The sequence below is a fragment of the Hipposideros armiger genome, unplaced genomic scaffold (genome assembly GCF_001890085.2).
Source record: "Hipposideros armiger isolate ML-2016 unplaced genomic scaffold, ASM189008v1 scaffold_492, whole genome shotgun sequence".
NCBI classification, from domain to species: Eukaryota; Metazoa; Chordata; class Mammalia; order Chiroptera; family Hipposideridae; genus Hipposideros; species Hipposideros armiger.
Window position 1 is genome coordinate 1,011,467 of NW_017731842.1, and position 25,141 is coordinate 1,036,607.

At 36.5% G+C, this 25,141-nt stretch overlaps 1 protein-coding gene across 1 annotated transcript; it reads right to left on the reverse strand.

Moving 5' to 3' along the window:
• Positions 1-5,897: 5,897 nt before the first annotated feature.
• LOC109395880 (OTU domain-containing protein 6A-like) lies at positions 5,898-6,779 on the reverse strand. Its single transcript, XM_019667275.1, has one exon. The coding sequence runs from the start codon at positions 6,777-6,779 to the stop codon at positions 5,898-5,900; it is 882 nt and encodes a 293-aa protein (XP_019522820.1).
• Positions 6,780-25,141: the final 18,362 nt, after the last annotated feature.

Consider the following 25,141-nt stretch of genomic DNA (forward strand, 5'->3'; position numbering starts at 1 on the left):
ATTTTTTTAATGGACTGTGCCATTGGTGTTATATCTAAAAGGGAATACATTTTCTCCTATGTTGTCTCCCATGAGTTTTACAATTCTCCACTTTAAATTTAGGTCTATAATTCATTTTGAGTTAATTTTTGTAAAGGGTGTTAGGTCTGTGTCTACACTTTTTTTTTTTTTTTGCATATTGATGACCATTTGTTCCAGTACTATTTGTTGAAGAGACTATCTTCGATCTATTTTATTGCCTTTGTCTCTTGGTCAAGTGTACAGTATTTCCCCATGTATAAGATGCACCCTTTTTCCAAAAATTTGGGGTCTAAAAACTGGGTGTGTCTTATACAGTGGTTGTATTTTTTTTTACTTGCATTTCCCACTGAGGATGAGGCAATATATTAAGACAGTGATTCTTCATCAGACACAGATGAGGACAAGCTAATGGTTGGGTGATTTGACAGTGATGAGGAGTTGTATGAATTTTATGATGAATAAAACTTGAGTTCAATTACTTTATGTAATACGTTGTTTTTTTGTTTTTTTTTCAAATTTCGGGCCCCAAAAGTAAGGTGTGTCTTATACATGGGGAAATACGATAAATTGACTATATGTATAGGGGCCTGTTTCTGGGCTCTCTATTCTCTACCATTGACCTCTCTATTATTTCACCTATATCACACTGTCTTGATGGACTGTAAGTTTATCATAAGCCTTGAAGTTGAGTAGTATCAGTCTTCCATCTTTGTTTTTTGCTTCCATATTTTGTTGGCTATTCTGAGTCTTTTGCTTATCCACATAAACTTTAGAATTAGTTTGTCAAAATCAATAAAATAACTTATTGGATTTTAATTGGAATTCCATTGAATCTATAGATTAGATTTGGGTAAACTGATATCTTGACAATATTGAATTTCCCTATCCATGAATATAGAACATCTGTTCGTTTATTTAGTTCTTTGATTTTATTCATTAGAGTTTTATAGTTGGTTTCTTTTCATATATAAGTACATCTTATACATGTTTTGGTATATTTATGCCTAAGTTTTTTATTGGGGGTGTGTGTGCTAATGTAAGTGGTATTGTTTTTTAATTTCAAATTCTGGTTGTTTATAGTTTATATAGGAAGGCAATTGAATTTTTTTTTTAAGATTTTTTATTGGGGAATTGGGGAGATGGGAACAGTGCTGGGAATTGGGGGAAGGGGAACAGACAAGTTGCTGTCCTTTTTGTTCTTCAGTCTAGTTGTGGAGGACGTTGCTTCACTGACCCAAGTTGGCACCATCATTGCGCTCTTCCCAGGCGAGGCAGATCAGTCTCCGGCTTCTGGACGGCCGCTTACTGTGGCTGCTGGCCTCTCACGCTGGCTGCTGGCTACACATGGTAGCCCATGGCAACCCACTGCAGCAGGGGCTGCAGCCCACGCCGTCACCGCCGGCAACTCACAGCAGCCCAGCTCCAGGTTGAGCTGTTGTTCAGCATCTTAGCTGTGGAGGGCAGTGTCACCGGCCCTCATATGTGGGATCCGAACCAGGGCCCTCTGGAATCCCAAGCCAGTTCTTAACCATCGTGCCACTCGGCCAGCCCTGAATTGTTTATATTAACCTTGTATTCTGCAACCTTGCTATAATCACTTATTAGTTCAGGAAGGCTTTTTTTTGTTGTTATTGCTTTGTTGATTCTTTCAAATTTTCTACATAGATGATCATGTTATCTGCAAACAGACTGTTTTACATCTTTTTTTCCCAGTCTATATAGGTATTATTAATTCTTTTCTTGCCTTATTGCATTAGCAAAGGCTTTCAGTATAATGCTCAAAAGTTGTAGTGAGAAGGGACGTCCTTGTGCCTGATCTCAGTGGGAAAGCTTTGAGTTTCCCATTAAATATAACATTAGCTGTAGGTTTTTTGTAATAGTCTTTGTCAATTTGAGAAAACTCTCTTCTATGTGTAGTTTACTGAGAGTTTTCATCAAGAAAGGTATTGGATTTTATCAAATACTTTTTTCTGCATCTTTCAATATGATCATGTAATGTTGCTTTTTCAGTCTGTTGACGTGTATAGCACTCATTTTGGAAATAACAGTGTTCACCTCTTGAGGCTCTGGGCATTCCTAAAGTGTTTTATTAACCAGAGTGTTACTTAATTCCCTCACTATCTTCTTTGGCAAGTGAGTGTGTGTGTGTGTGTGTGTGTGTGTGTGTGTATGTGTATGTGTATGTGTATGTGTATGTGTATGTGTATGTGTGTATGTGTGTGTGTTTTATATTTTGAATTCAAGGAAAGGCCCAGAACATCCTGCTTGGACCTTACTCAAGGAGCTGATCTGTAAATTTTTTTTGGTAAAGATTTCATTCTGTAAGTGATGAATTCTTATATGAAAAATACTGGAAATATAAGTTAATCAGAAAGTGCTGTACTAGTCTAGTATCATCCAGCAATACAATAATTCTAAAAAATTACTATTATAGCCAACTATAATAAAAATCCATTTCTAGAATTCCAACAGTATCAACTACCAACTAAATAGCATTAGAAAGCACTTTAAAATATATAATGCAAAATAACAATAATAATAATATTGAATGAATCATATTTTTAGAAAGGTAATAAAATCACTTCTATAGAGAATTGAGTGATATCAAACAGAATTTGGATGGATTCACAGGGTGATAGCCAGTAAAAATTCCCAGGAATGAAATACTACTTGTTTCCTTTTATATTCCTGCAAATCAATCTCAAATTTTTCTAGTTGGCCCACAGGCTATTGGAGTGTTGCCTGCCCACAAGCATGTTCTAACCAAGCTTTTCTCTATAAATTTTTATATTCTGTGAATAAATTATGAACAAAATTTCCAAATGTCACTAAGTAGACTATCAATGTATATCAACATCCTCAAGCTACTTTTTGGCAATAAATATCAGAAGATATTCTTATGGGTTTTAAAGCTTATTTGCAATTTATATTGAGCTTTTTGAAGGACCCATTATTTTATGAGTGAGAACAACTGTCCAATGAATGTATTTGTAATGTCAGGACTTTTATTACCTCATAACTAGAGGATAAAGTCTAGGTGCTAAACTGCTTCTGGGTTATCTCTCAGATAGCTTTCAAAATATGGGGTATGCCCCTTGCAACATTTATTATTTTATTTACCTTTTTAAATTAATAATTTAACTTATATTTCTTAGTACCTTATTATCACTCATATATTTCATTAAGGAATCATTAAAGCATTGGAGTTTATAGCTTTACAGGCAAGGAAAATGTAAGTATTAACTAGTAGTTTTGAATTACACAGCAGTAGCTCTAATTTGCAAGCTGAGCCTAAAGCAATGTGGATTTTACGTCACTAAAGATCTTCTCATCTTTCTGTATTTAAAACAGAAGGAAGGTTTTAATTCTTTCTCAGAATAATTTATATCCTGTAGATTTTTTTCTTATGCAGCAATGAGGCTATAATATTAAGATTGAATATATAAATAATTCTCATAATTTAAAAGAAGAGAAATATAACTACCTGAGAACATTTTATTATGAATGGGATTGTGTCATAGCATTGAAAAAGGTACACTTAATACAAATTAAAGTTGTAGAAACTTATTCTTTAAGTACTTAATTTTGTATTTTATAAAATCAGACCAATTCAATGTTATCTAAAATACTGAAAAAATAGTAAATATAAGATGCATAGTTTCTTTCCTGACAGACTATTCTTAAATATTTTTTGATATTATTGATCTGTGTAGGGAATATAATTTATAATTCTATTATTCAAATTATAGGACATTTCTGTTTGTTTCTAATACAACATTATACACCGTCATAACATTTTCTAAATTTGATTTCACATTGAATTATTTTAGATGGCAAAACTTGTGTTCTACATAGTTATTATTAAGGTATATCTTAGAGATATTTGAAATGGACATCATTTTTTCTAAACCAAATTATATTAATTTTATAAATTATTGGTATTTATAAATCACAATTTCTTCCTCCACTCCCATCAACACACACACACACACACAACTTCTGTCTTTGATTTCTGATGGTATTGTCTTAATTAGTACTATTAATTCTGGTGAAAATAAGACTTATAAATTTCTTTGCATACATTAAAAAAGATAAAGCCATTTGAAAACTACAAAATATTAAATCTTGATAAACTCCACTGTAAGTCAAAATAAGTTCACAACTTGTATGTCAGACTGTGTGCATGTAAACATCATAATGATTCATCATTATATGCCATAATTTTATAGGGCCATTCTTATACCTAGTTGTAACTAAGTTATATATGACATCAAATTTGTAAAATAGTAAATGTAGTCCAAATATTTTGCCACAGTAGTTCATACCAGCTTGTTTTCTTTTTCCATAAATTGAATAATTGTGTTTGAGTTCTGTAGAGCACTCAGTTCACAAAAGGTGGAACACTGAAACAACATTTAATGTGTTCCTAAATATACACCTAGTTTCTGTCTTAATATGACTAAATCTCCTCTTTAAGACTAGCAATAAATTTAAGATGAAAACACAAAAACTGGTTTTTTAATAATGGGTGACTGTTGATAAAGATTTTATAGCAAAGTAAATCAAGGGAGATACACACACACACACACATATATATATATTCACATATATATATGACTAATAAATAATGAGATATAAAAGAGATAAAAACAGTCCATATATAATCTAATCTTCTGGGTTGGCTTACTATTTTTTTCAGTAAGGAATACTCATTTTAGTCTTTTGATATTTTTTTCCATCTGCTTTATTGTTGAGTGGGTGGTTGCTAAAAAGTAGCAGAAAGCTTAAGATTTTAATTCAAAACAAAACTACATTCAAACAAATGGTATAGTTTCTAGTTTATATGACTAGGATACTACAGTTAAAATAATCAGATTATTTCTAGGTATCAATTGGGACATTTACAAATTATTTGCCAATGACAGAGTCAGAGCTTTAGTTGGATTCTTTGTCATTATCACCTGAAGAAAGTAAGCCGTACTTTAAAAATGAAGTCATGTTTCTTTTCTTTCAACCTTCTTAATTTCCCCCTACTTTATGCTATTATTTGGGATGTTGCCTTAAGGCTACATCACTGCTAAAGAACACTGGGAGAGACTTGGCTAGAAGACTGTCAGTCCTGTTCCTAATTGGCTATAGAAATCACTAAATCAGGCCCTCCTCACCTGAGGGTTTAATACATTCCTTTTGCGGAATATGTAGTCCCCTGTGCTCAGAAAGTTGGATAGCAGGCTTGGTAATCAGTATTAAGTATTTTCATTATAAACAAAAGTACCTTAAGGTCTCTTAAAATTTGAAACAGAGAACGATGTATATTTTGCAATATACGTATGCAAAAATGCTCATAGATCAAAATTTAAAAGCATGTTTCTGATTAAAATGCCTCCATTCAAAAACATGTGTAATTTGAAAACATAAACATTGATGGATAATATATTGTGTGGTGCTGATAATCTATCTAACAAAGACGTCAAAGCAGTCATAAATATGTTCAAAGAACTAAATGAAGCCATAATTAAAGAAGAAAAGGGAGGTATAATGTATCATCAAAGAAATAATATAAAGAGAGAAATTATTGTAAAAGTAACAATTCTGGAGTTGAAAAGTACATTAAGTGAAATCAAAAATTTATAGAGAGGCTTAAAAGTAGATTTGAGGGCGACAACAGCAGCATCTGCCGCAACAGCAGCGGCGGCGGCAATGGCGGCAGCAGCAGCAACAGCAAAGCAGTGGCCGCAGAAACAACAACAACGGCAGCAAACCGCAATAGCGGCGGCAACAACACAATCTGCGGCATCAGCAATGACAGCAGCAACATCTGCCGCAACAGCGATGGCGGCGGCGGCAATAGAAACAGCAGCGGCAATGGCAGCGGCCTAGCTGAGGCTCATGGGGGAGCCCCCGACGGCCCCGGCCTCTAACTCCTGCGGCTTCACCGAGTTGTAGTGCTCTCCGAGGTCGCAGGCGTAGTGCATGTAGACGAGGGTGATCGGCTTCTGGGTGTACTCCTCCCCGATGATTAAGATGGGCGCATCGGCCTGGATCGCCTCGATGGGGGTCTGCAGGACATGCGACAGGGCCCTCAGCTCCACCTGGCCTCCCCACAACGTGCTGTACTCGACACTGTCGCAGTACTGCAAGAAATCATCGTAGGTGTAGGGAACGCCGGTTTCAGATTCGGTGAAGAAGGGCAAGAACTCGTCGACGTGACTCCGCATGTAGTTGGCAGCGCAGGCCTGCAGGCTCTCCACGGTGTCGCCGACTGTCAGCTGGTCTTGGATGGTGCAATACATGCAGTGGCCATCGGCCGGGATTTCCTTCACCTCCAGATTCCTGGACTCCAGGATGACGGCCAGCCTCTTCTCCTCGTCACGTTGATACTGGGTCAGTTTCTCGACCTGGGCCTCAGTAAGCTTATCCAGGCGCGCTCTTTCGAGCACCACCCTCATTTCCGGCCTTTTCTTGGCCCTCAGGAAGCGCGGATGCTGGTTCTCCAGATCCATGTTTCCCAGATCTTTAGTGACGGAACCGAGGTTGCTGTTCTCAGTCAACATACTTCGCAAATCGTCCAGCTCCTGCTTCTGCTTCTGCTTCAATTCGGTCTCAAGGCGGGCCATGTCAAGAAGCAACTGCTTTCTTTTCTTCCTGTTGCCCTCAGGGAACTCGCTCTTCATGGCCATGATGCAGGCCTGCAGCTCCTTCTTTTCGCGTTGGTGGCGTCGTAATATCTGCTGATATTCATTCTGCGCCTCTTCCATGGTGTTTAACAGCAGGCGACAACCAAAGTACAGTGGCAGTGAAAGGACCAGCTACAGTTCACACTACCTCAGACCCCCAACTAGGCCGCAGGTCTTCAACCTCCTCTAGCCGCTGCTGCTCCGCACACTCAGCCGCTGGGTGTCCCCGTTTTATTCATCGCCCTCTCAGCCATTGGCTACTGTCTCTCCATGACCACGCCCCCAACACATCTCACACTAGGATTGGCTGTTGGGAGACCCTATAGCAATGGGGTGCTTCAGCGGGTTCAAAGTTCGAAGAGTAAAATTCCGCCTTTGCACGGTACGTACAGCGATTCCGCCTCTGCACGGTACGTGCAGCTATTGGACTTGTAGGATTTTTCATAGACTCACTCCCTACTTCATTTCCAATCCTGAACACAATTCAGACACTGGTCATGCTTGAGAATTGCATGATAAATATTATACGACCATCTGAATGTGCTCTGACACTGGACCTCCCATTACTACTAATGTTCAGGAGGCAATGTGGCTGTTTCCAGCTTTTGAGGTCCTTTGACTGGTGAACCCTTAATTTTGTATATCAGAACAAGGACATTTCCTTGCGTTCCTGGGGACATGGGTCCTTTCGGTTTAGGTCCCGAATCTACCAGGTAACAGCCCCTCTCCCTAGAACCATTCACCACAACTGCACAGACCTCTTGGTCTGTGCAAACAGAATGCACCTTCCCTAAACTCCTCTTCTGGGTTCCCTGCTTCCAAAATGGGCTCACTAGGTTGCTCAGGAAGCACAACAGCTGGCATTCATCAACTCACTTCTTTTTGATTATTCTAAATCTCTAAAATTTCTAAAAAATTCAGTTCAATTATAAGAAGCCCTAAGCTCTTTCAAATATGCTGTCATCGAATCCCACCCTGTTCAACTGTATATTGAATTCCCAAATGGGAAGGCCGTTGAGACAACCTCCCCCTTGTTACAAATGAGGAAAGTGGACATTTGTTCAAGTTGTTGCATATATCAACATTTCATCCCTTTTTATTGTTAAGTAATATTCTAGGATGTGGATGTACTGTAGTTTATTTAACTCTTCACCCATTAAAGGACATCTGGATTGTTTACAGTTTGGGGTTATTCTTTATAAATAATATACAGGTTTTTGTGTGAACACATCTTCATTTCTTTGCGGCAAATACTCAGGAGTGCAAATACTGGGTCATATTATAAGTGTATGTTTAGTTATTTAAGAAACTGTTTTCCAGAGTAGCTGTGCCATTGTACATTCCCATCATCAGTGTGGGAGGGACCCAGTTTCTCTGCATCCTCACCAGCATTTGGTATTTGTTATGGTCATAATTTTTATTTATTTATTTATATATATATATATATATATATATATATATATATATATGTGGAGGCTGTTCTGATACATGTATAGTGACATCTCACTGTGGTTTTCATTTATATTTCCCTATTGGCTAAACATGTTCATATTTCATGTTCTTATCATCTGTGCCATATCCTCTTGGGTAAAATGTTTATGTCGTTTGCTTCTCTTATAATTGGACTGTTTTTTACTGTTGTTTTGAGAGCTTTTTAAAATATATGTTCTAGATACTGGTTCTTTGGGGGATATGTGGTTGGTAAATATTTTCTCCCATACTGTAACTTGCCTTTTCATTTCTTTACCTGGTGTTTCTCAGAGAAAAAGTTTTAAATTTTGATGAAATCCAGTTTATCCATTTTTCCTTCTGTGGGTTGTTTTTGGTGTCAAAACTCTTTGTCTAACCCTAGATCTCAAAGATTTTTGTCCTACTTTTTTACTAAAAAGTATATAGCTTTAGGCTTTCAGTTTAAATCTGATATCTAGTTTGTGTTTATTTTTGTGTAAGATGCAAGGTTTAGATCGAGGATTAGTCTTTAGCCTATGGTTGTCCGATTGCTTCAGTATCATTTGTTGGAAAGGCGATGCTTCCCCTATTGAATTGGTTTTGTACTTTTGTCAAAAATCAGTTGGGCATATTGTGTGGGCCTGTTTTGGGGGTCTCTATTCTGTTCCATGGGTTTATATGTCTAGCCCTCCACCAGTGCCATACAGTCTTGACTATTGTAGCTATGTAATAAATCTTGAAATTAGGTAGACCTTTTCCTTCAATTGTATTCTTTTTTTAAATTGTTTCAGCTATTCTAATGCCTTTACATTTCCATATAAATTTTAGAATAATCTTGTCCATATCTACAAAAAAAATCTTGCTGGGGTTTTCATAGGAATTGTGTTAAAGTCATATACCAATTCAGGGAGGTTGGCCTCTTTACTTTTGAGCAGTGGTGAAAGTCCTGACTCACTGGTAAGTCCCCTTTGACATCATCTCAGGAGAGAGAAGGTGTACCTCATTACTGCCAGGTGTGGGTGGAATTCTAAGCTCCCCACATTTTCTCTGCTGGTATAGTGTGTGGGTGGGTTTTGTTACCTGCCAGTGGGGATGAAAGTCTCTTCTCTGTACTTGACTTTCTCTGACACCACACCAGCAGGGAGGGTTTGGGGGTGTTGCTACAACCTCATGAGGGCAGAAACCTAAGCCCCCCTGCCCTTTAGCCTTTGCTAGTGTAGGTGGGGACAGGGGCCATAGTTTGTTCTCTGGTTTTGGCTGGAATTGGAGCAGGCTTTGGTTGGGGCTCTTTTACTCTGTGCTTGTTGGCATGTCTGGGTTGTTCTTTTTCAGCTCCAAGTCTGAGATATATGAGGCAACAAGAAAATTTATATTATTCCGCCCATCCTGAGGACCTAGGTGGTCTGCCTTCTTCTCTCTTTCAGAGTCTTCTTAGCTTTGTTTTATACATAATGTCCAGGGTTTTTAGTTGTAATAGCAAGACGAATAGGGCAAAGTATATCTGTTCCACCTTCCCTCATCTTATTTTAAATAAACAGATATACTTCATACCCTCAAAAAAAAAAGTAGATTTGAACTGGCAAGAGAGAGTTAGTAGACTTGAAGAGAGATTGATAGAGATTAAGTATTCCCAAAATCAGAGGGAAAAAATGAATAGAGAGAAACTCAAAGAAATGTGGGACAGCAATAAGTACAAGAGGATATATGTAATGGGAGTATCAGAGAAAAAGGGGCAGAAATAATGTTTAAATTAATAACTAAAAACTTCCAAATTTAATTTAAAACATTAATCTATGTACCCAAAAAGTTCAATGAAGCCAAATGGGAAAAAAGCAAGGAAATCTACACCCAGACAAATCATAGTAAAAATACTGAAAGCCAAAGATAAAGAGAAACTTTGTAAAGCAGCAAAAGAAAATGACTCAGATAAAAGGAACTCCAATAAAATAAACCACTGACTTGTCATCAGAAATAATGAAAGCCAGAAGACATTAGGGTGACATATTCCTTTGTTCATTTCTTCTTCTTCTAGTCACTTGTAAATCCAGTCTAATCAGCTTTTGCTTTTACCACTCCATCCAAACAGCTCTTGACACTATCATCTATGGCCTCCACATTGCTAAACACCACATTAAATTCTCAGTTCCTAACTTACTTGACTTCTCATCTGAAATCTTGAAATCCTATCTTCAATTGGTTTCCATGACATCAAATGCTGATAATAGTCTCCCTACTCAACTATCTGTTGGCTCTTTTCCTTTAATGTTCAGTTTCTACTCGGCTCAGTTATTTTACCTTTTATTCTCTAGCCATTTTCATTTCCATGGTGGTTTCATATAGTTACCTGGCTTCAAAAAGTATTCAGATGCTGATGACTCCAGAATTTATATCCCTGGGCCATATATTACCCCTAAAGTTCAGTTTGAATATTTGACTGTCTACTCAACCTTTCTATGTAGATATAAAAAGACATCTTAACATGCCTTAATCTTAACTCATTAGGTTCACCTGATCCAAACCTATGAAGAGTCATACTCTTTTTTTATCTCATTTAATTTTTCCAGGTTATCAGATACAAAATCTTGGATTTTCTTGACTTTTCTCTTTGTTTTATAACTAATAATGATTAGAACATCCTATTAACTTTCCTTTTAAGAAATACCCAGGATATGACTATTTCTCACCATCTCCACTGCCTCTACCGAGTCTTCACATCATTGTGTCTCATTTGTATTATTATAGTAGCCTTCCATCTGTTTTTCATGCTTCTACTCTTGTCTAATTTTGTCTCAACAGCCAGAGCAAACCTTTGCAAAAACATAAAGTCACATGTCACTACTCTGCTCAAAACCATCCAATATCTCCTTATTTCTCAGAAGAAAAGTCTAAATCTTTGTTGTGGCTTATAAGACTTTATATGATCTGCCTCTTCTTCTTCTTCCTTACCCCTCTGACCTTAGTTTCTATTACTTTGCTATTACTCTCTCCTCCTACTCACACTGGCCTCCTGTCTTTTTCTAACACCTGCCATTCTTTTTCAAGGCTATGCCTCACCTGTTTTCCCTTTTGTAATACTCTCTTCCAAATATCTGCATTGCTCACTACTCATCTACTTCAAAATTTTGCTCTAACTTAATCTTATAATAAAACCTACTCTGACCTTTCCAATTAAATTGTACTCCTAATCTCCTTTACCTCTTCGGTTTTTCCCTTATTACTCACTACATTTTAACATATTATATAATTGTTTAATATATACATTGTTAATTGATTCCTCTCCTTTACCAAAATATGCACTTCACAGGTTCATTGTTCTTGCTTGTTTTATTTACTGATGTGTCTCTATTACTTAGAATAGTCCCTGTCATATAGTAAATTTTTGATACATATTTATGTAATTAAGGAATGAATAAAATGTTTGCTATCCAAGAAATGTTTAAACAGATCAGATTTAGATGCTTTTATTTGGTAAGTGCCCTCCCAAGCTCTTCACCACAACCTAATAGATGAATCTCATAAAGAAGAATAAATTGGTTATAGAAATATAGGAACCAATAAAGTCCCGTTTTCTTTGTCTTTCAGAATAACTTGTGTGTGTGTGTGTGTGTGTGTGTGTGTGTATGTAAATTTTGACTACATAAAATGTAAGTGCTTGTCCAGTATCCCTAAGAATGCATGTGCAAAGTACAACTTTATTACAGGTTGATTATATACCTAAACTAGAATACAAAGTCACCTTGAGACCATAACTTGCAAAGAAATATTTGCAGAAATTGAGTCATTACAGTCAATATAAGGGCTTGAAAGTCTACTTCCCTTGCCTAGACAATGAATTTTTCAGAGAAGAGAATCTAATTCTAGGGTTAGTAACCCAGGCACAGTGTGTAATGGACTGGGACAAATCTAGAGAGCATTTATTTTGGGGAAGAGACTAGTTGCTTCAGTGAAGCATAAAAGAGAACTCAGTAATATAGAAATGAAGGTTATCTTGGCAAATCTCAGGAAGGCAGAGAATGGGGGCACACTGGTTTTAGGAGAGAAAACTGAGTGCACATAGTTTTCCTTTTTATTATACATGCAGAAATCAGACTGAACAATGATTATTTCAAGAATGAGAGAGATTGGAGTTGATGCCTAATCCACTTTCTGTTGACTTTATTCACTTTACTCAGAGACATCTTCCCATATCATAATGATGTCAAACCACCGAAACCTGATTCTAGGGCAATTTTCGTTTTGCCTGATGATATGGTTTAACTATCTGGACTACCCATGTGGCTATTAGAAGGAAGTTAAGCCTATAGGAAATGTAAACCTCCAAAGGTAAGAGTTACAATTTTCAGTCAGTACCCTGGATGCTGAATAAAAATGAAAGAACATAGGGACAAGTAAAAGATAAATAGATTTTTGGAAGCAGAGGTACCAAGATGATGTTGAATTCTCTATGGAAGCACAAATGCTTATCTGAGAAGTAAATATTAATGATAATAATTTTGGATTTTCCCTTATCATGAAGCTGGTTTCTATCTTTCCTCCCTTTCCACCTTTATGTTCTCCAGGGAAGGGAACTGAAAAAAAATGCCACCTCTGAATGGAGAAAGATAGTATATATGAGAAGATTCTGCTAGACAGAGGAAAGTAAAGTCCAGCTTTACTTCCCAATTGGAGTTGTGGGGAGAAGAAAGAGAGGTAGGCAAAGCAGGTCATCATGAATGTATGTGTCCTGGATTCTCCTCTGCTGACCAAACTCCCAGAGAAGCAGGGATATTAAGTTGAAAGAAACATCAAGAGCAGTGTTGCTCTGATTCCTGTTTTGATCCCTGGGGTGAGATAGAGACACCACCATGCAAGATGGCCTTGTGCCAAAATGGGAAGTGAGGTAACAAATCTGAAGTAGATATGGAAAACTATTACAAGATATGTGATTGTGTATACATTTAGACAAAATTCCTCTAATGTTCCTACCTCTTACCAGCAAGAAATATTTGAGGCTCAGAAATAAGTAATTTGTTTAAGGTCTCATGGTTTGTTAATGGCATAAATTTTAACAAACCCCAGAATCTGTGCCCACTCCTCCAACTTCTCTTGAATTCTTCTTTTAACCCCTTCTAATCTCAGCCATTTTTTTATAACCCATGAGTAAGTATGCATCTTTAGGTGTTGCTAAAATACAATCTCAATCCATCTCACATCACCATCAAATACATAATGATCTAATACACATATTAAACCTTTCTTAGATAATTAATCCGCATCTATAGAACAAGGATGATAAAAATCTACTCTCCAAAACATTATCTTCAAAAGCAATAACTCCTAAATAATAATCAGAGATTACCATTTGTCAAAATGAGTGCCATAACTCTCCCAGGGCAGTCCTTAAAACAACAAACTATTAAGTAAATGCTGTGCCTACAGCCTCCCAGAATCACATTAAAATTACAAATAAAGAACAATCAATCTCATGAATCATCTGAAGACTAGCTGAACAGAAACCCTATAACTATGTATCTGGGGAAGAGGCCACATCAAGAATGCTAGGAACTGTGGAGATGCAAAACAGTCTGACTACAAACCCACATATAGTGGTTGAACACCAGGAAGGACACATCATGGGTGGAGGTTCCCCCAAAGGAGGGAGAAATCCCAGCCCAGGGGTCCTGTGCCAGGAAGATGAATTCCCAAAACATGTGGCAGTGAAAATTAGCAAGGACTCTGTCCAGCCCAGGAAGACAGAAGGTGCCTAGAAACTCAGACACCCTCTTAAAGCACACAGACATTCAATTGCTTGCAAACATTCACCTGGTCTCCGGTGGAGAGGTGACAGCTCAAGAGGTGCCAGAGACATAAGGGGAATGACTGATTTGTGGGGCAAGGGCTGGGGAGACAGGAGTCATTGTCCCTGTGTGAAGCCTGCCTCATGTGTAGCCTACAGGAAGGCACCATCTTTTCTATGTTGAACCCTTTCACAAAGGGCCAAATCTGAGTTTGCAACAGGCTGGTAAAATCTGCATGTGCTCATCACATTGGTAATGCCCTGGGTCCCCACCCCGCACAGCTAGGACTGCATTGCCAGAGGTACTCTCCCCTCCTGGACTGCCGGCCCTGCCCCACAATCTGGAGAAGCTTTTTAAAGCAGCAGACAGCCTGTGGCTTCTCAGAGAACCTCTGGTGATAAACAGTGAGCCAAACTTGCACCGCAGCCTGTCTTGAGCAGCTCTCAGGGAACGGCAGGGCAGAGGTGAGTGGTGGCAGGCTGTGGTGCTCTCAGGGTGTTTTGCAAAGCGATCAAAGGCCAGGCACTGGTGCAAGAACTGAATCTGCATTAACCTTGTAAAACCCACCAGCCATAACTCGCAGACTCCCTGGGACCCTGCTCTGCAGAGTTAGTGCTGCATGGCTAGAGGCACTTTCAACAGTTGGTCAAACAGTCTGGCCCACGAACCTAAGCAGGCTCTTTTAGTGGCTAAGCCATATGGGCAGCCAGCAGGTAGCAACAGGTCTGGGAGGTCCTGGGCCTTTTGCTAAGCTGCCCCAGACCTAATACTGGTGGTAGCCAGCCTCAATTCATAGCAAGGTCACCCCCACAGAACTCTAGGTCCAGCACAGGCAGCAACCAACTACATATAGCTTTCTAGCTCCTACCAGGTAGCCCCATCCGGTCATAGGCAAGGCTAAAATTGGCCTGCACAGGAGGCCCTCCTAAGAGACACCAGAAACAACACACACAGAGGCCAGCTTCAGATCACGACAGAGCACTGCCTGGTTAGCCCCACAAGTGGCACATACATAGAATGGCCTCAAAAGGCACAAGAGCCCATCAGGGTGAATCCCTATCTGAAGAATGAGCCTCCACACAACAACTCATACACTGAGGGCATAGCCAAGCCTTACCGTCAGTCAACCTGGGAGTCAATTCCACTCACTGGCACACCAAAAACAATCAAGGCTCAAATACAACAGGAGACTCCACACAAAACACTCAAGAGACACTCCTGGAAACACACCCAGGAGATCAGAGAGACTGCGTCATTGGAACACACAGGACACATACTGCATAAGGCTACCCAGCAAAGATTGAGAGACATAGATTTACCTGATACATAGAAGCAAACACAGAGAGGCAGCCAGAATGAGGAAATGAAAACATGTCCCAAAGAAAAGAACAGGAAAAAATGCCAGAAATAGAATGAAATGAAATGGAGGCAACCAACCTACCAGAGACAGAGTTTAACATACTGGTTATAGAAATCCTTAAGGAACTTAGTGAGAATTTCAACAGAGGGTAAGCATGAAGGACATAAAAACTATTTTTAAAAAGTCAGAAATAAAGAATACAGTAACTGAAATGAAGAATACACTAGAAGGAGTCAACAGCAGCTTAGATGAAGCAGAGGATTGAATCAACGATTTAGAAAACAATGTAGCAGAAAACACCCAAATGGAAAGATCAGAGGGCAAATCAATAAAATAGGGTCTATAAAACAATTTTAAAAAATCAATGAAACCTACAGCTGCTCTCCCAAAAAGAGAAAAAAAAGTGTCAAAACTTTAATCTGACTCATCAAGAAAAAAAGAGACAAAACCTAAATAAATAAAATCAGAAACAAAAGAGAAGTGACAATGGACACCACAGAAATACACAAAAATTTAAGAAAATACTATGAGCAACTATAAGCCAACAAACTGGACAATCTGGAAGAAATGCATAAATTCCTAGAAGCATACAATTTTCTAAGGCTGAATGAAGATGAAACAGAAAATCTGAACAGACCAATTACTACTAACAAAACGGAATCAATAACCATCAAGTTCCCAAAAAACAAAGTCCTGGATCGGATGGCTTCACAGGTGAATTTTACCAAACATTCAAAAAAGAATAACACCTATTCTCCTCAAGCTATTCCAAAAGATTACAAGAAGAGGGATAGTTCCCAAGCTCATTTTACAAAGACATCATTACCCTGATTCCAAAACCAGACAAAGACATTACAAAAAAGAAAACTATAGGCTGATATCCCTGTAATGAACATAGATGCGAAAATCCTCAACAAAATGTTAGCAAACCAAATTCAGCAATATATTAAAAAGATCATACACCATGATCAAGAGGGATTCATTCCTGGTATGCAAGATTCGTTCAATATCCAGAAATCAGTTAATGTGATACACCACAAAACAAAATTAAAATTAAAAATTATATGGTCATATCAATAGATGCAGAAAAATTTTTTGACAAAATCAAGCATCATTTTTTATAAAAACTCTCAGCAAAGTATGAATAGAGGGAACATATCTCAACATAATAAAGGCCACATATGACAAACTCACAGCTGGTATCATACTCAATGAGAAAAAGCTAAAAGCATTCCCTTTAAGATAAAGAACAAGACAAGGATGCCCAGCTTCATCACTTTTACTCAACATAGTACTGGAAGTCCTAATCATAGCAATCAGACAAGAAAAAGAAATAAAAGGCATTCAAATGGGAAAGGAAGAAGAAAAACTGTCATTACTTGCAGATGACATAATACTATATAGAGAGAACTCCAAAGAGTCTACCAAAAAACTATTAGAACTCATAAATGAATTTAGTAAAGTAGCAGGATAAAAAATTAATATTCAGAAATCAGTTGCATTTTTATACACCAATAACAAACTATTAGAAATAAAAATTAAGAAAACAATCCCATTTACAATTGCATAAAAAAAATACTTAGGAGGGCCGGCCGAGTGGCTCAGTTGGTTAAGAGCTCGCTCAAGAGTGTGAGCTCTGAGCAACAGCGGTTCGAGTCCAGCCTGAGCTGAGCAGCCGCTGAGCTGCCAACAGGTAGCAGGATGGCTCAGCTAAAAAAAAAAAACAAAAACTTAGGAATAAATTTAACCAAAATAGTAAAAGACCTGTACTAAGAAAATTATAAGACGCTGAAGAAATTAAAGAAGATAAAAATGAATGGAAACGTATAACATGCTCATGGATAGGAAGAATTAATATAGTTCAAATTTCCATACTACCCGAAACAATCTATAGATTCAATGCAATCCCTATCAAACTACCAATAGCATTTTTTTTTACAGAACTAGTACAAATAACACTAAAATTTATATGCAGCCATAATAGACCTTAAATAACCTCGGCAATCCTGAGAAAAAAGAACAGAGCTGGAGTTATCATGCTACCTAATATCAAATTATATTACAAGGCCATAGTAATTAAAACGTGGTATTGGCATAAAAATAGACACATAGATCAATGGAACAGAATGGAGAGCCCAGAAGTAAATCCATGTCTATATGGTCATTTAACCTACAACAAAGGAAACAATAATTTAAATTGGGGTAAAAACAGTCTATTCAATGAGTTGTGGTGGAAAAACTGTGCAGATACATGCAAAAAAAATAAAATAAAGCTGGACCACCTTCTTATGCCATATAAAAGAATAAACTCAAAATGGATTAAAGATTTGTATGTAAGACCCAAAACCATAAAACTCCTAGAAGAAAATATGGAAGTAAACTCCCAGACATTACCCTTAGTAATATTTTAACTGATATATCTCATTGGGTAGGGGGGAAAAAAGAGAAACAAATGGGAGTACATCAAACTGAAAAGTTTTTGCACTGCAAAGGAAACCATCAACAAAACAAAAAGACAGCCTTGTGAATGGGAGAAGATAATTGCCAATGATGCATCTGATAAGGGGTTAATACCCAAAATTTCTTTAAAAACTCATATGACTCAACACCAAAAAAAAGCAAACAATCTGATTAAAAAATGGGAAGACGACCTGAATAGGTATTTCTCCAAAGAGGACAGATGGCAAATAGATATATGAAAATATGCTCAATGTCACTAATCATTAGAAAAAAATGTCAATTCAGACCAGAATCAGGTATCACCTTTGTCCTGTCAGGATAGCTATCATCAATAAATCAACAAACAACAAATGTTGGAGAGGATGTAGAGAAAAGGGAACCCTTATGCACTGTTGATGGAATTGCAAATTGGTTAAGCCACTACGGAAAACAATATCCTCAAAAAAATTAAAAATAGAACTACCTTATGACCCATCAATTCCACTCATGGGTATTTAATTTATCCAAAGAAACTCAAAACACTAACTCAAAAAAATATATGCACCCCTGAGTTTACAGCAGTGCTATTCACAATAGCCAAGACTTGGAAACAACTGAAATATCTATCAATAGACGAATGGATAAATAAATTTTGGTACATTTATGCAATGGAGTATTACTCTGCCATGAAAAAGAATGAAATCTTACTATTTGCAACATTTGGATGGACCTGGAGAATATTATGCTAAGTGAAATAAGTCAGATACAGAAAGTCTGATATGTTCATTGGGGAACACTCTTCACATTTTGATTCATAGACCTTGTTTTTCTCTATAGAATCTCCTTACAAATGTCTCCAAATCACTATGCTTTGTAACTTGTAATAACTTGACCTCAGGAAGTGGATGCCGGGTAACTAAAGGTAAATTTAGATACTCTTTGTTCCCCTGACTTGAAAAACATTTAAAAAACTCCCTATGTTGTAAATGAGGAAATGAGTTCAGAGATATTAACTTGCTCAAGTTTATACAAAGAAGCAAGGGCTAAACTATATTTGAATTCAATAGACCAGAAATTTTAGTTATGCTTTTTAGAAACTCTCATGAAGTCTACTAGATATATTTATAATTCTGTGTGTGTGTGTGTGTGTGTGTGTGTGTGTGTGTGTGTATGTGTATGTATGTTTTGAGGCAGGGGGATGATGGTAGCCACTACTCCTAATAAATAAGATTATCACAAATCTAGTATATAACAAAACAGTTTTGTGTGATATAATTTATAAATTCTGAAAAAATGATTTTTTAATATAAAATGTTTAAACAATTTTTAGATAAACTTTGACACGACTAAGAACTCTGCTGAGGAACTAGTTACCAGGTACCTCCTTTAGACCCCAGCAAGAAGGGCCTGTGCCCTGGACCTCTGTGCTTTAGAGATCTCTTCCTCTGGTCCCCATAGGACCATGCCACTCTCCACAATGTGAGGAGTCCACAGGCCAAGTGTACATGCCCACCTAGGTACCTAGCCACCACCTCCTTTCTTAGCTATGCTATATCTACTAGAGTCTGGAATATTCTCTGCCCAAATGGCTCTGAGCCTGCTTCCAAGGCTATGATGACATTTTTCCCTGGGCCCATCCAACTAAGATAGGACCATTTTTTGGTTTGTACATCTCTAGATCTGAGGTAGCTGAATGCCAGGGTGGAGGTGTGGACAGAGCTTACACTTGCAAGCTGCGGTATCCACGCGTCTACATGAAAGCCTCCTTGAGATGCAATTCAGAGAATTTAGGGGTGGGAAAAAACAACAGATAGATTATGGACTGGCTCTCCTCGAATTGCCACCTTCTGGTACAGATAGCCAAGGAGTCTGATTATTCTGAGTTAGAATCTGACCTTCCAGGTCTTTATGAAAGATTTTTTTGTCAAGGAGAATATATTTTGTTAAACAGTTTCTTAGACTGGTTTGTAACTTTTAAATATTTAGACATGTGGTGTGTAGACCTCCATGTATACTCTTGCCTCAGTCCCTGCTATGTTATAGGTAAGTTTTCTGGTTCCTGCCTCACCTGGATGACTATCAGCTTAATGTCAGACATTCTCTTCCTTGTATCCAGTTTAAAAATAATTATCTAACTAGTCTCCTTTGTCTATATAAGGTACTTATCAGGAGGTTTTCTTTGAATTAACCTACTTTAGTCTCTTTCCTTGTAAGTTTGAAATAGAACTTTGACATGTACTTATAACTACATTGAATAAACAATTTTAAACAATTCAAACCCCAATTTTAACTAGTTGCATTTTGTTTTTAATCTATATTATCTTAAACATTTTGAATAGTTTTTTTGACCAAAGGTTTTCCTAGCCAAACAAAATAAATTGAATTCTCTACACTAGAGCACACCATGCCTATGAAATAAATGGACAAATGGAAAGAAAGACAGATGGATGGATGGATGAACAGATGGATGGATGGATGGATGGATGGATGGATGGATGGATGGATGGATGGATGGATGGATGGTTAGATGAGTAGACAGAAAGATAGGTTATTTTAAAGTCCTTTCTGTTCAGTGTAAGTATTTTGTCCTATGCAAGGTTTAAATTTACAACTTCCAGGCAGTGAAGCTAATGCGCCAATTCCTCTGCCATGATAGTGTAGTAGAATAGATAGAGACTAGGTTTTAGGTTCATGCGGTCCTAAATTGAAATCTTACTCTGCCACTAACTAGCTATGCAATTTTAGCAAATTACAAACACTTTGAAATTTAATTTTTCTCACTGTAAGATGGAGGAAACACACTAATTTCTCTCTATAGGAGAGCAATTGGTTCTGAAGCTGTTGCTTATAAGTATTATACATTTTATTACTCACTGTAATTTATGTAACATCTACAAGGTTTTAATTAATTAAAAAGTGAATTCAAGTATCACGCTCATAATAGACTGTAATATGCATTCATAATTGGATTGTGTACAAATCTGGAGTGTCAGTCATCATGCCAATAAGCAGTATTTATATTTTACAACTTATTTAAAAGCTACATAAATTATTGTAAAATAGTGGTCTTCTAAAAGAGTTGAGGATAATTCTTGGACAAAATAACATTGACTTAGTTTTTGAAAGAAAGCTCCACTATATTTTAAAATATATTTTCTTATATTTTAATATAAGAAAATTATTTTATATTTAATATATTTTATATTTTAATATAAGAAAATAAGATGTAAAAGCCCACTAAGAAGAGATTAAATCAAATGTTTGTTTTGTGAGGATTAGGTAGGCTAACATATGTTAACCATTTGCTACAGTACATAATTCATATTAGCTGATCAATAAATATTATTTCTTTTTATTCACAGAAGCCCAATATTCTCAATATGAACATAATGTTTCATCATTTAATTTGGTACCTTAAATGCACTCATTTAAAGAAATGGAAAGAGTGAAATTTGAAAATATTTTCATTTTCAAAAATCTATTGAAATGCCTATCTTCCTCGGAGATCTAACATATGAAATAGTCATATGTTAACATTTTTTAGTAAAGAATTTGCTGGTAAGATGAGAGGAGACCACTGGATGGTATTTTTGGGGTTTTGTGTGTGGTTTGTTTTTTTTGCAGCTAAATTCAGAATGTATTTTGAGGAGAAGGGATTAACAAATTCATAGATACTGATAGGATGATAGGAGAAGAACCATAAAAGCCATGTAAATAAATCTGAAAATCACACTGTACTCAGTGGGGGTTGAACCACTATAATCAGGGAAATGACATGATCAGACTTAATTTGGGGGGCATTAAGGAAGATATAAAAGAAAAGAAAAGAAATTGAAGACAAGGATCAGTGAATTGTTCATTGGCTAATTCAGGCTGGATGGACTGAGAACCTTACATATGTGTCTCTGGAGGAATGAGAGAGTAGATTCGAGAAGCATTTTGGAATGAGAACTTATTGAACTTCCTAATGACTTAGTTAAAAGGGTTAGGTTAACTTTAGGATTTCTTGCTTGGGCAAATAAGTAAATGTTATGAAATTTATTAAAATAGGGAATATGGAAAGTAGAACAAGTTAGAAGGATGGGTGCAGAGGGGATGATGAGTTGATTTATTCAACATTATTATTATTTTTTATGATGAGACTGCCTAGAGAATAGGTTGAAAATATAAGATGATACCAACACATAAAGGCAGGCTGAAAAATAAAGGTAATGAATGACCTGATAAAGAACAGTGGAAGATAAGGTATACATTACAACAGCCAATCAAGGAGATAGTTTTAAGAATGAAGAAGTGGTCAAGAATGTCATACTTCTGTCAGTGTCAAAACAGTTTAGATTAGTACATGAAAATATCATTAAGTTTGACAGGATGTGTTCATGAACCCAATTAAGAGATAGTCACTATTTTGGTGTGAACCAAATGTAGGTTACAGTGGTTTGAGAATCAACTGAAGGAAGACAAAGTAAAAAAATTAAAAAAGTAAAATGCTTTAATAAATTTGATACTGAAAGAAGAAAGGAGAAATATTGAATGATAACTTCATACTGAGAAATAACTGGAAATTCTTTTCTAAGGCAAATGAATTCTGCTGCAGAGTAATTAGGTAAGAATTCAAACTGTCTGAGGTTTTCAACAATTTGGACTATCTTGCTCATGTGGTCCAAGCCAAATTTCTAATTCTAACAATGTCATGACATTTTGGCATTATCAGTATTCCTTAACCAAGTTTCTTCTGTATCTGCTCTTTTCAAGTGAGTGGTAATATAACTTTTAGACTGTTTCTGTCTGTCGCTCTGTTAATTTTTTCAATGTTTCTGTGCTAAATCCATATTCACTAAAAATGAATTATACTATGCCATTATGGTAACAATGATAATGATTTTGTCAGATGTAAGAAACAAAAGGAAATTACAAATTTCTTCATTACTGAATAATCCCACTTTACTTCCCTACTGCTTCTCAGAACAATATTGCATACTTATCTTTCCTCTGCAACTTTGTTCATGCTGTTCTCATTTTTCATGTCATCTCTTTCCTTTTGTTCTGTTCAAATTCCACCCATTTTTCAAGGTTAGACTCAAGCCCCACCTGTGACTACTCCAGCCTACTTGGCCCCTTCTCTCACCTCCTGCAGTGTTAAGCATACTATAAAAAATGACTCATGATCATATTATCTGTTTTCTTCTCTTGGATTTATGCTTGCATGTCTCTTTTCACCATCTAGATTGTAAGCACATCAATGGCAGTGAGATGATCTTATGGTTCTTTCGTTCTGGGCTCCAGCCTCCAGTCCAAATGTTCCTTCAGTTGTTACAAGTATATAGAAAAGAGTTAGTCACAAAGAAATTATTAATTAATACTCTTTTGGCACCTTGAAGTAGATAAATTATCAAGTATACACGCATAATGTACCTAAACCAGACACTTTTCCTTGTCATTGCTTCCGAATTCTGACACATAACTTTGGGGAAGTTAAAGAAGGGTGTACATATATGCATAAGCTGAGATTTCCAGGAGGATATAGTGCTTTTATTCTTTATTTTAGAAATTTTATCAGCAAGAAGCATATTACATTTATGACTAGAAATGCACAATTGAGAGTTCTCGATGTCTCTTTAAATAAGTTCGATATTTTCCCCATAAAGAGAGAAATGCAAAATGTCTCTTAACATCTCAAAAATAACAAATTGCAATGGTATACAAAACTTAATGCCTAATTTTACCTGCAATTTAGCTGAACTATCCCATAAACACAATCTAATCTAATTTAAAACAGTAATGGTCAGCATTTACAAAGGTTAATTTGAATAATTTTATATGGCCCTGAACATAATAGATTATTTTTGTACATTATATTAGTTCCCTTTTACAACCTCACATTTGAAACTGTCAGTTTTAAGTTACAAATGCACTGAACTATTCAAAACACTTTAAAATAGCTAGAAAACTCTTCTAGCTTCCAGATGAAAACAAAATGTAGGGCTACATGAGGCTGAGTTTCCATTTTGAATAAGTATGGGGATCTCTTAGTAATATCTTATAACTTTGAATTAGGCAAATTTGTTTTCATTTTCATCCTCTCTTGATGGTTCCAACTTTCATATTTCCTTGGCTTTTTGGTACTTTTTCCCTTACCACAAATATAACCACACATAGATGTGTGACCTCATGGTTCCTCTGGCTTTCCATATGAAGTGATACTATGTTTTAGACCTTACCTTTCTTCTGTTAGTCTCCCATCAAAATTTATGTGTTTCTCACACCCTCAGGGACATTCTCTCTGAAATTTAGCAATAAGATGTTACCCAAATAAATTAACTCTGGTGCAGTACTACAACTTAACCCAATCAAAATGTAAACACCAGGCTGCCTTTAAGGAATCAGTCTAATAGTTAGACTTGTAGCCTCCAGCAGAGGCTTTGGTTGGTGGGAGAGTAGTGTATTTTTCCATAGAGAGGGTACGTAGCATTCCCCAAACTTAAGGCTAATAGAGATAAAGAGCTGTCACAAAGCTTCCTTGACCACCGTGGTTATAATGAACCAGAGAGATAACCCTCCTGAGTTAAGAATCCATTAGAGATGAGCTAGAAGCCATAGCAAAAAGAAAAAAAAGAGAAAATTTAAAAACAAGAGCTAATTTTCAACATGTGACTACCCTCTATTATTATGGTTCTTAAACTTAGGTGTACATTCAGCACTTGTGCAGATTGTTAAATATAATAATTTCTGGCCTCCACCCTGTGAGATTCTGATTCAATATGTCTGTTATATAGACGAGGAATCTGCATATTTTTTATTCTGATACAGGTTATCTGAGTAATGTGCTCATACAAACTTTGCATCATACTTATAAGTGTATATACATCTGTCTTACTATGTTTTCTGTCAATTCTTTTATCTTTGCCAAATGTAAGCTCCTCTCACAGTTATCTTAACCTTTAATCCCATTTAGTCCTAAGAAAAGTTCCCAAAGTTTAATTAATCATCTTTGGTCAACTTTTTTTTTTTTATACAGCTATAACAATAAAACAGAATCTTGGAACTTTCAGCTCCTTTTAGAAAAGAAAATTAAGTGTTCATGAATTAGTTCCCCAAATAATATGAAGGAGTATCATGAAAAATTAAAATAAATCAAATATACACTCTGATATATAATTTTTTTCATTTACTTTAGCATTCATAATATGTTATACTTCTGTACATTAATTTTAAACAACACCCTTGGGTGACCCAATTATCCTATTCATGAATGGACACTCCAGGAGGGGTTAGCTAGCATTTTCATAGAAGATCACACTGTAGAGATAGCTACTGTTAGTGCTTCCATGATCATTATCTCTGATCAACACAGTGGGTTCTGTAAATTAGCATACTGGATGTAACATGAATATTCATTGGTGGAATTCAGAATATTC

What these genes read in the sequence shown, in the direction of transcription:
- LOC109395880 (XM_019667275.1), bottom strand. Translation starts at nt 6,779, where the DNA reads ATGGAAGAGGCGCAGAATGAATATCAGCAGATATTACGACGCCACCAA.